General features: G+C 35.5%; 1 protein-coding gene across 3 annotated transcripts in view; it reads left to right on the forward strand.

The window, feature by feature from the left end:
* LOC117338182 (alpha-2-macroglobulin-like) overlaps positions 1–16,628 on the forward strand; it is a 240,187-nt gene that overhangs the window by 183,402 nt on the left and 40,157 nt on the right. For 2 of the 3 annotated variants that reach the window (XM_033899431.1, XM_033899430.1), the window contains exons 16-20: positions 874–942; positions 4,117–4,320; positions 5,862–6,011; positions 6,885–7,043; positions 8,495–8,540. In XM_033899431.1, the coding sequence (XP_033755322.1) occupies positions 874–942; positions 4,117–4,320; positions 5,862–6,011; positions 6,885–7,043; positions 8,495–8,540 (628 nt within the window). Of the gene's footprint in view, positions 1–873; positions 943–4,116; positions 4,321–5,861; positions 6,012–6,884; positions 7,044–8,494; positions 8,541–15,904; positions 16,086–16,628 lie in introns of all 3 variants that reach the window. The other variant, XM_033899429.1, reaches the window with a different exon arrangement.

Consider the following 16,628-nt stretch of genomic DNA (forward strand, 5'->3'; position numbering starts at 1 on the left):
TTTGAGTTCAGGCTGAAGACTAAGTGTTTGAGTTCAGTCTGAAGACTAAGTGTTTGAGTTCAGTCTGGAAGACTTAAGTTTTGAGTTTGACCTGAAAACTAATTGTATTTGAGTTCAGTCTGAATTAAGAGTCATTGTTTTTAAGTTTGGTTGAAGACTCAGTGTTTGGGTTCAGTTTAAAGACTCAGTATGTTTGAGTTAGTTTATTGATGTCTTACTGAAATATCTAATACTTTAATGTCACTGAAATATCTGATACTCTGATGTCACTTAAATATCTGATACTCAGATGTCACTGAAATATCTTAATACTCTGATGTCACTGAAATATCTGATACTCTGATGTCGCTGAAATATCTGATACTCTGATGTCACTGAAATATCTGATACTCTGATGTCACTGAAATATCTTAATACTCTGATGTCACTGAAATATCTGATACTCTGATGTCACTGAACTATCTACTTTGGTGTCACTGAAATATCTGATATTCTGATGTCACTGAAATATCTTATAACTCGGATGTCACTGAAATATCTTATACTCGGATGTCACTGAAATATCTTAATACTCTGATGTCACTGAAATATCTACTTTGGTGTCACTGAAATAGCTGATACTCTGATGTCACTGAAATATATAATACTCTGATGTCACTGAAATATCTATTTTTTGATGTCACTGAAATATCTTAATACTCTGAAGTCACTGAAATATATAATACTCTGATGTCACTGAAATATATAATACTCTGATGTCACTGAAATATATAATACTCTGATGTCACTGAAATATCTGATACTCTGGTGTCACTGAAATATATAATACTCTGATGTCACCAAAATATCTAATGTTCTGATGTTACCTTTCAGGCTGTTCCTGCTGGGCAAGCGGTTACCTTCCAAGTCATGACAACAGTATCTTCATCTGTATTCTATGAGGTAAGTTATGTAATCCAGACTGATCAGTAAAGAGCTAGGTCTCTGTAAGATCAGTAGAGAAATTTCTATAAAAAAACAGAGAAGTTTCAGAAAAGATCAGTAGAGAAGTTTTCTTAATGATCCGAAGAGAAAATTCTATAAAGATCAGCAGAGAAGTTTTCTTAATGATCAGAAGAGAAAATTCTATAAAGATCAGTAGAGAAGTTTTCTTAATGATCAGAAGAGAAAATTATATAAAGATCAGCAGAGAAGTTTCTATAAAGATCAGAAGAGAAAATTCTATTAAGATCAGTAGAGAAGTTTTCGTAACGATCAGAAGAGAAAATTCTATAAAGATGAGTAGAGAAGTTTTCGTAACGATCAGTAGAGAAATTTCTATAAAAAACAGCAGAGAAGTTTTGGAAAAGATCAGTTAGAGAAGTTTTCGTAACGATCAGAAGAGAAAATTCTATAAAGATCAGTAGAGAAGTTTTTGTAACGATCAGAAGAGAAAATTCTATAAAGATCGGCGGAGAAGTTGCTCTAAAGATCAGTGGAGAGATCTCTTTAAGATCAGTAGAGAGGCTTTTTTTTTTTTTTATAAAGATCAGTAGAGATTAAGTTTCTATAAGGATCATTTGAGAAGTTTGTCAGCTATTTTAATTATTAGTAGCATGTAAACCATTTATAATATCACTGTCATCTAAAAAAATATTTTGCCAGCAAGCATTAAAATAATTTAATTTTACTTGTCAGTGAGTGTGATCGATTCAAGGTTCAATAGAATTTAATCTGAAAAGAGGAGCTTTACATTGTGTAGTTTTAATAGCTTAGGTTTAGTATTGTTTTTTATCCTATCATTAAGAGCTAAAGTAATTAAAGAGTGGTCTCCCCTGCATATGAGATGCATGTGTGTGTATTTTGGGTGTTTGTTCGTGTTGGTCTCCTTGTGATAGTGCAAAATAGATGTTGACTTTAAAGTGCTACCTATACTGCCTCAGACACCCAGCAGGACACCCCACCTGGTCACATTACACTAACAATGGGTAAATCAGTCGTCCCGCTTCCAAAATACTGAGCATTAAGCAGAATTGGCTTAAGTACCATTGCTATAGACTCCAGTCTGTCTCAGCCAGGTGACAGAACCCAAAGCCTTCCTCACAGGGGCGAATGCTCTGTACAATTGCCTGTATGATATCTATAAAATTAGTACATTTTATTTAGGCTTGACAATTTCTCAACTCATATGCAATATTTACCTAATGGGAATTTCAAAAAGTTGGCAAAGAGATGCGTATATGATTGTTAATGTCTTAAGGCAACATGAGTAATCTCCCTTTTCAAGACAGAGCAGATTGCCAGAATTTGTAAAGTTCCTTTTTTTTTTCTTTTTTTTTTTTCAAATGTCCTGAATGGGTGCTTGGATTTTGACATTTTGTCTTTAAATTTTTTCTCAGTGTTGTTTGCAAAATCAATAGGAAAATGCAAAATCAATAAGAAAACTGGAAAGCTGTGTTTTGATGTTTAATAGCTAGACTTGCCAAATCTGTACTGGACTAAGAAATTGTGTGTTGGTGTTATAGTATTGACCACATCTTAAAGAAATTGTGTGTTGTTAGATGTTATAGATAGTCTTGACCATATCTGCTAGACTTTTATATTATCAAGCTAAGGTGCATGCTTCAATGTTTTTTACCCATGTCAGTTTGTGTTTGTCAGAAATCTAATTGTTCAAATGAATGACCTTGACCTTCATTCAAGGTCAAAGGGGTCAAAATTGCTAAAATCTTTAAATGACTTCTTTTCATTAACCTAGAGGCCTAGAGACCTGATGTTAGGCATATAGCACGCTTGGATGAAGGGCTATCAAGATTGATCAAATGAATGACCTTAACCTTCATTCAAGGTCACATTGGTCAAATATGCTAAAATCTTTAAATGACTTCTTCTCATTAACCATGAAACCTAGAAACCTGATATTGGGCCTATAGCATACTGAGGTAAAGGGCTTTAATGATTGTTTAACGTCATTTACGGCCACCAGGCTCAAATATGCTAAAATCTGTTTTAACGTCTTCTGGAGGATCAACACACATAGAGGATATATCTTGCCTGTAGCTTGCTGGAGTGAACACTTTGACCTCATATTCAAGGTCACAGGAATCAAATCTACCAAAATATATCAAAATTCAGATGACCGTTAAGGCCCATGGGCCTCTTGTTTGTTGTATATACATTGTGGTGTGATAAATTCCCTTGTGAACACTATATATAACTTGAGTGAAATATGAACAGGTTTTCATGAAACTTTGTATGCAGCCATATATCAATAATATCTCGGACGAGTTGGACATTCAGGCCAATTCAACTTTGACTTGCAGAGTTATGACCTTATTGTCATAATACCCTGTTAATTAAAAGAGTTCATGTTTCAGCATTTGCAGCAAGTGAAGGTCACTATGATATCAAAGGTCAAGCTAACTATTATAGATCTGGTGTTACAAGGTCACGACCATTTCTGCTACTTTGAAACGTATGTTAATATAGATTTATAGGTCACCCAAGACAAGAGTTTTAAGTGACCTATTGCAATCGCCTTTTGTCAGTTGTAATATGTCATCAGACCCTTGCTAGTTCACATTTTGAATTTCTCATGATCCCCTTGACCAATTTAATTGAAATTGCGCTGAAACATTCTACAAGGCTAAAGGTCAACCCAAATTGTGAATCTATGCCCTCCTCTTCCAGGGTTTTATGGATGGGGCAAAACAAGGTCAAATGTACTGTAATTTCCTATCTCTTCTCAAGATCCAGATACTGGTAGAATCATATACTCATAGATGGAAGAGTCTTTGGTGCTGTACCAAAATTATGAATTTCTGGACCCTGAGTCTGATGCTTGCCCCTGGGGAGGGGTTGAACTATAGTTGATATAGAGAAATCACACTTTTGAGTATCAATAATTGAATTGCCATTGGAATTAATTCAAACTTGCTTGGATTTATAATTTTGGGATGGCAGTTTGATGGTATGCACATGTTGGCCCAACTGACGCCAAGGGGCTGATGGGTGGGGCCAAAATGGGTCAAATTGACTGAAATATAATCGTAACAGGTGACCATTAAGGCCCATTGGGCCTCTTGTTGATAATTGCAATATTACTCCAACAATGATGATACAATTTTAACTTAACAGGTTTATGCTAAAGGGTTACTGTTGGTTAATGGCATAGTCAGTCCTACGGAGACTAGTACCGGTCTGTACAGTGCAAACTTTGATGTAGCCATCACATCCAAGATGGCCCCCAATGCTGTAGTTGTTGTCTACACCAACACCGCCACAGATGAAATAGTGGCAGACGCCCAGAGTTTCTCTGTGTCTGGTCTCCTGAAACATCGGGTAAGTTAAACATCGGGTAAGTTAAACATCGGGTAAGTTAAACATCGGGTAAGTTAAACATCGGGTAAGTTAAACATCCAGTAAGTTAAACATCAGGTAAGTTAAACATCAGGTAAGTTAAACATCGGGTAAGTTAAACATCAGGTAAGTTAAACATCCAGTAAGTTAAACATCCAGTAAGTTAAACATCAGGTAAGTTAAACATTGGGTAAGTTAAACATCGGGTAAGTTAAACATCGGGTATGTTAAACATCGGGTAAGTTAAACATCGGGTAAGTTAAACATCAGGTAAGTTAAACATCGGGTAAGTTAAACATCGGGTATGTTAAACATCGGGTAAGTTAAACATCGGGTAAGTTAAACATCAGGTTAGTTAAACATCGGGTAAGTTAAACATAGGGTAAGTTAAACATAGGGTAAGTTAAACATAGGGTAAGTTAAACATCGGGTAAGTTAAACATCAGGTTAGTTAAACATCGGGTAAGTTAAACATCGGGTAAGTTAAACATCAGGTAAGTTAAACATCAGGTAAGTTAAACATCGGGTAAGTTTAACATCGGGTAAGTTAAACATCGGGTAAGTTAAACATTGGGTAAGTTAAACACAGAGTAAGTTAAACATCGGGTTAGTTAAACATAGAGTAAGTTAAACATCGGGTAAGTTAAACATCGGGTAAGTTAAACATAGGGTAAGTTAAACATCAGGTTAGTTAAACATCGGGTAAGTTAACCATCGGGTAAGTTAAACATCGGGTAAGTTAAACATAGGGTAAGTTAAACATCAGGTTAGTTAAACATTGGGTAAGTTAAACATCAGGTTAGTTAAACATTGGGTTAGTTAAACATCAGGTAAGTTAAACATAGGGTAAGTTAAACATCAGGTTAGTTAAACATCGGGTCAGTTAAACATTGGGTAAGTTAAATATCAAGTAAGTTAAATATCAAGTAAGTTAAACATCAGGTAAGTTAAACATCGGGTGAGTTAAACATTGGGTTAGTTAAACATCAGGTATGTTAAACATTGGGTGTGTTCAACATCAGGTTAGTTAAACATTGGGTAAGTTTAACATCGGGTAACTAAACATTGGGTAACTTAATTAAGCATCGGGTAAGTTATCAATAAGCCACAGACAAACATATTAAAAGAAGTTTCTGAAACGTAATTGTAATTATATATAATTCTTTGGTGCTTTTAATTTTCTTCAAGGTTATATACTGTATAATTGGTTGTATTAACATTTCCAGGGTTTTCATTTTACTTATATTCATTGAAATAAAAGTTGGTGGAAAATTTAATAGCCAGTTATTAAAGTTTTTATTCCTAGAGAGGTTATCTCCATGATTATAAATTATAAATTGTCTAGATCTGTTTTTGACTTAGAAAGCAGTATTGGGGGAAACATAATCACCATGAGCTTGTTTAGACCAGGAAATACCCAAAATATTAGCCCTCTTAAATTGAATAACTACAGTAACTTTTTAGTTCATGTTAACACTAGCTTTGACAATAGTTTTGTTATGAAGAGCTTGTTGTCTTTTCAGCTGAGTGCCCGCTTTGATAGTAACCTAAAACAAGTCGGAGATACTGCGTCTTTGACGGTAGTGGCTGATCCCAACTCAGTCGTTTTTGTCGGTGCCATTGACAAGAGTGCTGCGCTTCTTGGGGAACCTAATAAGATTGATCTGGCAGGGGTATGTATTAATTACTTTGTTCTAAGATCTTATCATAATTTTCTTTGTAACATTTTAAACATTTCTACGGAAGCATATTAAGACATGATTAAGGCTGATATGGTAAAAGAAAATACATAATATTAATACAATTTTGATGTCACATTATTTGTGAATTGAAAAATTAACATGACATGATGGCTGCAAAGTGGCCATCTTGCATTTATCAGTTGGTAGCCATCTTGGATTTATCAGTTGGTAGCCATCTTGGATTTATCAATTATCAATATGTTTCAAGAAATGCTGGTCTAATCTTTCCACCAGATGCATCAATAGACCTGAAAAGTTTTTAATCCTGGCCATGATAAAATATTGATTGTCTGATTCTGTGTATCATGTGATTTTGTGTATCATGTGATTCTGTGTATCATGTGATTCTGTGTATCATGTGATTCTGTGCCAGGGAATCCTGTATATCATGTTATAATGTGTAATGTGATTCTGTGTACTTTCAATTCAAATTTCACAACAAAACATTGTTCATAAGTGAACATTTTGGTCAGTTAATTCGAAGGCAATTGAATTGATTTTTATGTTTTGAAGTTATCGACATGAACTAAATTTCAGTGTATATATATGTATATATACACTGAAATCACACATGCAAAATGGAAGCATAAGATATATTGCGAAAGTAAAAGATAAATTGTCTTTTATTCCTTAGAAAAACCTTGAAAAAAACTACAAGGACCTTCTCAAGGCCCTAAAACTGCCATGTAATTGGTTTGACCATATGTTCATCCTGTTCTGGAATTGACCATATCTCTTTAAGACCGATGTTTTTTTATCTTACACCAAATATGTCTTTGACCTAATTTTGTTTTTTGTTGACAGTTATTGGAGGCACTGGAGGATTTTGATCTGATATCAAAGCCAAGGGAGGATGACACAGACTGGGGATGTGGTGGATGTGGAATAATGTTCAAACGTAAACGGCGGGACGTTGAAATGGTCCGAAGTAATAGTGGTGTCACAACTGCTGGAATCCTCAGGGTAATTATCTGCCTTTGGTGGTCTATAACTGTAATATATACCTCAGATATTTATTATCTCCCTTTGGTGGTCTATAACTGTAATATATACCTCAGATATTTATTATCTCCCTTTGGTGGACTCTCACTGTATTATATACCTCAGATCTTAATTATCTCCCTTTGAAGGACTGTCACTGTAGTATGCCTTGGAACTTAATTATCTCCCTTTGAAGGACTGTCACTGTAGTATACAACTGAGCTTAATTATCTCCCTTTGGTGGACTGTCAATGTAGTATACCTCGGAACTTAATTATCTCCCTTTGGTGGACTGTCACTGTAGTATGCCGTGGAACTTAATTATCTCTCTTTGAAGGACTGTCACTGTAGTATACAACTGAGCTTAATTATCTCCCTTTGGTGGACTGTCACTGTAGTATACCTCGGAACTTAATTATCTCCCTTTGGTAGACTGTCACTGTAGTATGCCATGGAACTTAATTATCTCCCTTTGGTGGACTGTCACTGTAGTATACCTCAGAACTTAATTATCTCCCTTTGGTAGACTGTCACTGTAGTATGCCATGGAACTTAATTATCTCCCTTTGGTGGACTGTCACTGTAGTATACCTCAGAACTTAATTATCTCCCTTTGGTGGACTGTCACTGTAGTATACCTCGGAACTTAATTATCTCCCTTTGGTGTACTGTTTCTGTAGTATACATCCAAACTTAATTATCTCCCTTTGGTGGACTGTCACTGTAGTATACCTCAGAACTTAATTATCTCCCTTTGGTGGACTGTCACTGTAGTATACCTCAGAACTTAATTATCTCCCTTTGGTGGACTGTCACTGTAGTATACCTCGGAACTTAATTATCTCCCTTTGGTGTACTGTTTCTGTAGTATACATCCAAACTTAATTATCTCCCTTTGGTGGACTGTCACATATCAGTTTCGAGGCTCTCAAAACAATGTACTATCCCCTAATTATACCCCTTTGGCTGACCTTTACATTTCTTAAGTTAATTACCTCCCTTTGGTTGACTGCCTCTCAAGTATACCCATCAGACTAAGTTAATTACCTCCCTTTGGTTGACTGCCACTCAAGTATACCCATCAGACTGGGCTTAACACAACACCTCAGAAACTATAAATGTACATGAAGAAAGAAATGTAGTAATGTTGTGATTTTGAAAAATTTGATACCTTTGAAATTCATTCCTCACCCAAAATAGTAAATATATTGATTATATATTAATCATTTATAATTCAAAAATCAAAAGTCAATTATATAGGGTTATCTCCCTTTGACAAACAGTTTAAAGGGACAAAAATCATAAATATTGTCTTTTTGAGAGGAAGGTAGCCATTGAACTCAATTTTTTCATTGATTTGCGGAAACATATTAATATGATTAAAATCTAAATGTCCATGTTTATTTGAAATTAAAAGTTTAAAATCATTACAGGATGCTGGAGTTATGATGATTACTGATTCCGTGATCACAGATTATGGTAAGTAAAGTTTTTTTTATTCGGGGCATATAATATTTCTAAAAAAAAATAACATTTGATTATTTTCTTGATGGGAAAAAATTTAGATACAAACAACAAAATAATCTAAAAGTCATCATTTCTTAATACTTTGTGTAACAGATTTATTAATAAGTCACACAGATTTCTGAATATTAAATGATTCAAACACTTACATAACCCTATAAAACATAAATTTTACAAGGAAACAGATGACACTGACACTATATAGACAATTATTATAACATAAAACACACAAAATTATTATAACATTAAACACAGAAAATTATTATAACATAAAAAACAAACAAAATTATTATAACATCAAACACAAAAAAATTATTATAACATAAAACACAAAAAATTATTATAACATCAAACACAAAAAATTATTATAACATAAAACACACAAAATTATTATAACATAAAACACACAATTATTATAACATTAAACACACAAAATTATCATAACATAAACCAAACAAAATTATTATATCATAAAACACACCAAAATGATATATCATAAAATACAAAATTATTTTATCATAAAACACACAAAATTATTATAACATAAAACACACAATTATTATAACATTAAACACACAAAATTATTATAACATAAAACACACAAAATTATTTTATCATATAAAACACACAAAATTATTTTAACATAAAACACACAAAATTATTATAACATAAAACAAACAAAATTATTATACATAAAACAAACAAAATTATTATAACATAAAACATACAAAATTATTATAACATAAAACAAACAAAATTATTATAACATAAAACACACAAAATTATTATAACATAAAACACACAAAATTATTATAACATAAAACACAAAAAATAGTTATAACATAAAACAAACAAAATAATTATAACATAAAACACACAAAAAATATATATCATAAAACAAACAAAATTATTATATCATAAAACACACAAAAATAATATATCATAAAACACACAAAATCATTATATCTTACTTACTTGAGGTCAATATAAAACTCTAAAGGGTAATTTTGCCATACTCCTCACTAGCTAGTTGAGTGATACAGGCCATCTGAACCTCTTGTTTTAGTAATACTGTATAGACAGGTATTTTCACAGCAAAAATGTTCTCGATTTTCATTTAACACAAAAGAACAAAATTTCAAAATATTAAAAATTTCACAAACTGGCTATAACGGGATATCTGATATTCCCAAATACTGCACCTGATGTCAAAATACAAAGTCTTTAACATTTGATCGTTGATATACTGGCCGTTTATCACAACTGGAAAGAAATTTAGATCAGTTCGTGAAATTTCGATGTCATTGTTGATCATATGTAAAATTTCAGAACATTTACATGTCATTGGTCAAACATACCCATAGGGCCTGTATCTCAGCACATATATATTTAATTACTGAAGATATTTTTAAAATAACGTCACACACTACACAATATTAAACTGACAAAAAATAGATTTGAACCGTTGCTCAAAACGCATAGATTACATACCTAAATATTTCGACTGCTACTGTAACTGTGATCTTCCTCAGTAAAGTACCGAGACTCGCCAGGTGGATTTACACGTGGTCCCCGTGACCTTTCGGACACATGACCTCAGGGGCGTGTCAAAGACCCCTGGAAGTGGGTACCTCCCCCGTACTGGTTGAGGGTCGGTTGGTAGAGGCAGTTAGGTGATCTGTGTGTTGTGAGCAAATGTTCAAATCTACTTTTTGATTCTGATACCAACATAGATAAACATTCACTCTAACATTGAACTGTACTTTTATTTTATACATTTTCGCCTGTGTTCTGATCTTGGTGTCTTAATTAACCTGTACAACTTACCTCTGGGAATCGTTTTTTTTTATTTTTTCCTTTCCATTCCAGTATACACTTAATACAAACATTTTACTGATACTTTGCCTATGCTACATTTAGCATTCAAACAAAGATTAAATAATTATTGATGATTTATGCTTATAAACATGAAAGAATTCTGTGTAGCCATGTTTTTTGGGGGGTTTTTTTTTTTTTTCTCGATTATTTCAATATTTATTGACATATATATATGTCTGTGTGTGCATATGGCTGTATTTCACATAACTAGACACACTGGATGATACAAATTAATGCTTTGTCTTGTCAAGTAGGCAAATCCTCATTAACAGTAATGTATATCTCTGAATGGCCTGCTTCAATCTTCATTGTTTATCAAGCACCAGAATTCTCTTTTTTTTGTCCTATACCTTAAGCATCTTCCATCACACTGTCCCCTAATTCTGATTGGTTCCTTATTAAGTCACCTACCGGAAGCCAGTTAAGCTTTAAGTATCATGTAGTGTGGATTCCGTCATCTGTCATCTGTTGTCAGTCTGGCGTCAACTTTTTTACTTCAAATGACTTCTTCTCATTCAATAAAAGTTTATGTGAATAAGAACTGAGTGATTCAGACCCAATGGACCTCTTTTATTTGTCATGGTTTGATGCAGTAGGTCTTTTATATGGCTGGTTATATGTTTCTCCTGTTTTACTGTACAATGTAAGGTCTCTGCTGATAATTCCAGTGTCAGTATGGTTTTTGCTAGCTGCATTTTTATTGGATTGAGGGGTATTTCAGGTCTTTGTTGATTGGCTGGTTACATTTTTATTGGATTGAGGTTTAAATCTACTTCTTTGTTGATTGGTTGGCTGGTTACATTTTTATTGGATTGAGGTGTATACCAGGTCTTTGTTGATTGGCTAAGGCCACATTTTTATTGGATTGATGTGTATATAAGTTTTTTGTTGATTGGCTGGTTACATGTTTATTGAGTTGAGGTGTATACCAGGTCCTTGTTGATTGGCTGGCCACATTTTTATTGGATTGAGGTGTATATAAGGTCTTTGTTGATTGGCTGGCCACATTTTTATTGGATTGATGTGTATATAAGGTCTTCGTTGATTGGCTGGCTGCACTTTTATTGGATTGAGGTGTATACAAGGTCTTTGTTGATTGGCTGGCCACATTTTTATTGGATTGAGGTGTATACAAGGTCTTTGTTGATTGGCTGGCTGCATTTTTATTGGATTGAGGTGTATACAAGGTCTTTGTTGATTGGCTGGCCACATTTTTATTGGATTGAGGTGTATACAAGGTCTTTGTTGATTGGCTGGCCACATTATTATTGCATTGAGGTGTATATAAGGTCTTTGTTGCTTGGCTGGCTGCACTTTTATTGGATTGAGGTGTATATAAGGTCTTTGTTGATTGGCTGATTACATGTATACGGTATGTAGCTGCTGATTTTCATGAATGATTCCAACTGCTTTATTTCTGGAAGACAGATACAGCAAATATCATAGAACTGTAATTACTGTTTAAGTATCACATATTGTACAACTATTTCAGTTTCTAAATGGTAGTCTGATCAATCATGTCAAGGGCTGGCCAGCTTCTATGCTCTTCAATATATATCTGTAATATCAACTTTTGCCACTTCAACCGAGTCCTCAGCACAATTGACCACAACTCAACGCTGATTAAGCCAATTACTAATTAGGATACATATAACAGCTTTGAATGTTTTTTGAAGCAATGCTTTTAAAAAGAATTAATATGGACTGTTGTGTAGCATAAGGACTTGCTTGGTTTCGAGGTGGAGGAAAGCCAGAATATCCTGAGAAAAACTACTGCCTACAGTCAGTTCTAGGCAACTGCCCCACGTGGGTTTCGAACTCATGACCCAGAGGTGGAGGGCTAGTGATAAAGTGTCGGTACACCTTAACCACTCAACCACCGCAGACCCTCATGCAGTCATGGGAGCTAATTATAAGAGTTTACATGTTTACTCTATAATTTTTTATCTATCATAATTGTTTGGTAAATTGCAAGCACATGGTTGCCAGCCACCATTTTCTATGCGTATATATAATAATTATGGATCAGGATTTTTGTATGATTTCTTTCAATGTTGAAACATAAAACGAAAAATTATGGCATGAGTTTCAGAAAATATTCCTTAAAAGTTCAGAAACTTAGGAGTTTTATATATTAAAGGTCACATGGGTAAAATAGGCTTAAATCTTTAAACAACTTCTCGGTAACAAAGAGGCCCAGGGACTTGATATTGGGCCTGTAGTATGCTTGGGTACTGAGGGGCTACCACATTTGTTCAAATAAATGACCTTGACCTTCATTCAAGGTAACATGGTTCAAATAGGCATGTTTTTCCATGGCCATATGTAGGCATGATGTTTAATGACCATATATAGGCATGTTGTTCAATGACCATATAAGGGCATATTGTTCAATGACCATATAAAGCCGTTCAATGATCAATGAAATGCAGGTTGTTTAATGACCATATAAAGGCATGTTGTTCAATGACCATATAAAGGCATGTTGTTCAATGACCATATATAGGCATGCTATTCAATGACCATATAAAGGCATGTTGTTCAATGACCATATAACGTCATGTTGTTCAATGACCATATAAAGGCATATTGTTCAATGACCATATAAAGGCATGCTGTTCAATGACCATATAAAGGCATGTTATAATGATCAGAGACAGATTATTTTACCACCTCCTAGAGACAGATAATTTTACCATCCTCCCCGAGACAGGTAATTTTACCATCCTCCCAGAGACAGGTAATTTTACCACCCTCCCCGAGACAGATAATTTTACCACCCTCCCCGAGACAGATAATTTTACCACCCTCCCAGAGACAGATAATTTTACCACCCTCCCAGAGACAGATAATTTTACCACCCTCCCAGAGACAGATAATTTTACCATCCTCCCAGAGACAGACAATTTTACCATCCTCCCAGAGACAGATAATTTTACCACCTCCTAGAGACAGGTAATTTTACCATCCTCCCAGAGACATAATTTTACCACCTCCTAGAGACAAATAATTTTACCATCCTCCCAGAGACAGATAATTTTACCACCTCCTAGAGACAAATAATTTTACCACCTCCTAGAGACAGGTAATTTTACCACTTCCCAGAGACAGGTAATTAACCACCCTCCCCGAGACAGATAATTTTACCATCCTCCCTGAGACAGATAATTTTACCATCCTCCCAGAGACAGGTAATTTTACCACCCTCCCAGAGACAGATAATTTTACCACCTCCCAGAGACAGATAATTTTACCATCCTCCCCGAGACAGATAATTTTACCACTTCCCAGAGACAGATAATTTTACCACCCTCCCAGAGATAGATAATTTTACCACCTCCCAGAGACAGATAATTTTACCACCTCCCAGAGACACATAATTTTACCACCTCCCAGAGACAGATAATTTTACCACCTCCCAGAGACAGATAATTTTACCACCTCCCAGAGACACATAATTTTACCACCCTCCCAGAGACAGATAATTTTACCACCTCCCCGAGACAGATAATTTTACCACCCTCCCAGAGACTCATAATTTTACCACCTCCCAGAGACAGATAATTTTACCACCCTCCCAGAGACAGATAATTTACCACCCTCCCAGAGACAGATAATTTTACCACCCTCCCAGAGACAGGTAATTTTACCACCCTCCCAGAGACAGATAATGTTACCTACCTCCCCGAGACTGGTAATTTTACCACCCTCCCAGAGACAGCTAGCTAGACTATTTTACCATCCTCCCGGAAAAAGATAATTTTACCACCCTCCCCGAGACACATAATTTTACCACCCTCCCAGAGACAGATAATTTTACCACCTCCCAGAGACAGGTAATTTTACCACCTCCCAGAGACAGGTAATTTTACCACCCTCCCACAGACACATAATTTTACCACCCTCCCTGAGACAGGTAATTTTACCACCTCCCAGAGACAGGTAATTTTACCACCCTCCCAGAGACAGATAATTTTACCACCCTCCCAGAGACAGGTAATTTTACCACCCTCCCAGAGACAGATAATGTTACCACCCTCCCCGAGACTGGTAATTTTACCATCCTCCCAGAGACAGATAATTTTACCATCCTCCCAGAGACAGATAATGTTACCACCCTCCCCGAGACTGGTAATTTTACCATCCTCCCAGAGACAGGTAATTTTACCACCCTCCCAGAGACAGGTAATTTTACCACCTCCTAGAGACAGGTAATTTTACCACCTCCCCGAGACAGATAATTTTACCACCCTCCCAGAGACAGGTAATTTTACCACCTCCCAGAGACAGATAATTTTACCACCCTCCCAGAGACACATAATTTTACCACCCTCCCAGAGACAGGTAATTTTACCACCCTCCCAGAGACACATAATTTTACCACCTCCCAGAGACAGATAATTTTACCACCCTCCCAGAGACACATAATTTTACCACCCTCCCCGAGACACATAATTTTACCACCCTCCCAGAGACAGATAATTTTACCACCTCCCAGAGACAGGTAATTTTACCACCTCCCAGAGACAGGTAATTTTACCGCCCTCCTTTTTTAGTGCCGTCATACGGCGTGTGGATACTAAAAATGTACCAGACACAATTCGCTATATTAAGCTTATAAAATGTCATTTAGGATGAAACAAAATGCTGAAAGTGCGACTTTCAAAGTGACTATAGTATTAGAGTAATTGCGATTTTTCTTGAAAACACACCTGACGTCTAAAGCCGTTGACCTCGTTTCGGTGACCCCTGACCTGTGACATCACAGGTTTATGCATGTACAAACAAACATGAACACATGCCTGCAATTAATGCAAATTAGACAACAATCATGTAAGCGCTGGGAAATTTCTGTGTGGTTGCTAGGGAAAAGATAAATCGATCTTACACAGGGTGGGTAAAGACAGCCGGCACACGCTATATGACGCTGCCCACAATGACGTAACATCATCATTTTACGTTGAGTAACCAAGTCGTAAATGATGACGTCATCAATTTTGACGTACATTCCAAGGAGCATTGAAGATGGCGCGATGACAAACTTTCATAAAAACTTAGGTTTGGTTGCAAGTATGTGAGAAAAATAAATCATGTAAGAGTTTGGCTGGCCAGCACTCGGCAAGCCTCGTGCTGACTGGCCAAACTCTTACACTCGGGTCGAGATATCCCTGTCCACGGAACAGACCCATGATAGATTCTATTAATCCACAAATACTCACACTTCTGTTTTACTGGTCGGTAGTAAAGCAATCATCCTTTTCTATCATAGTATTAGTAAGCTTGTAAAAATGTCTACACAGAAAAAAACTTTCAGGAAGTACACATGTAGAATGAAGAAAATGTTTGACTTGAAAGGTAATTGGTTAAAGTATCTGTTTTATTGTACAGGATGGTAATAGGTTCCAAGCATTAGAATAAGTCTTGTCATTGTAAAATTGTAGAATGGAATAACTCTCCTGACTACGATGATTTTGAATTGGTCCCCATGGCAGAAGCCGGTGCTGCTGTTGAGGCTGTGCCTGATATGGCTAAAAGAAAGACCCCCGGTACAGATCTTGATTCGAAAGCAAATGTTCGCAAAAATTTCCCAGAAACATGGATCTGGACCGACATCAGAATTGGGTAATTTAAACAGATACATCATTTTAACCATTACTAATCACTTATATACCTGTAGAGTAGAGATTTCATGTATTAAACATCAGTTTACCTGTACAGGTGTTATATATTTATTACTCTCATCCCTTCCGGTATCATACTGGTCTGTCCAGGTAAATACACCCATGCTTGCTGTGTGTGTATTACCTCGCTTCCGGTGTAGGATAGCCATGCACGCGCAATGATACAAAAGTAGGTCGCCGAACCGAAAGTAGATCTATCTATAAACATTTCAACAATACATTGAATTAAGATATGTAATCAGATAATAATTTTTTTTATTTATGATATAAATTATGTAAAAAAACACGTTCTTTTATTGTTTTTTATTAATAAAACATTGAACTATATTTTCAAGTGATTTGGCTTCGCTTGCAATGACAGGGCTGCTGAAACAACGTTAGACTGTGGAAATGAATGGTTTCCTTCGTTTTTAGAACAGCAAACGGTGTTTGCATATATGGGGTATGGTAAATCGATTGGCGCTGTTCTTTTTTTATTATATGC

This window comes from Pecten maximus, chromosome 11, assembly GCF_902652985.1.
Source record: "Pecten maximus chromosome 11, xPecMax1.1, whole genome shotgun sequence".
NCBI classification, from domain to species: Eukaryota; Metazoa; Mollusca; class Bivalvia; order Pectinida; family Pectinidae; genus Pecten; species Pecten maximus.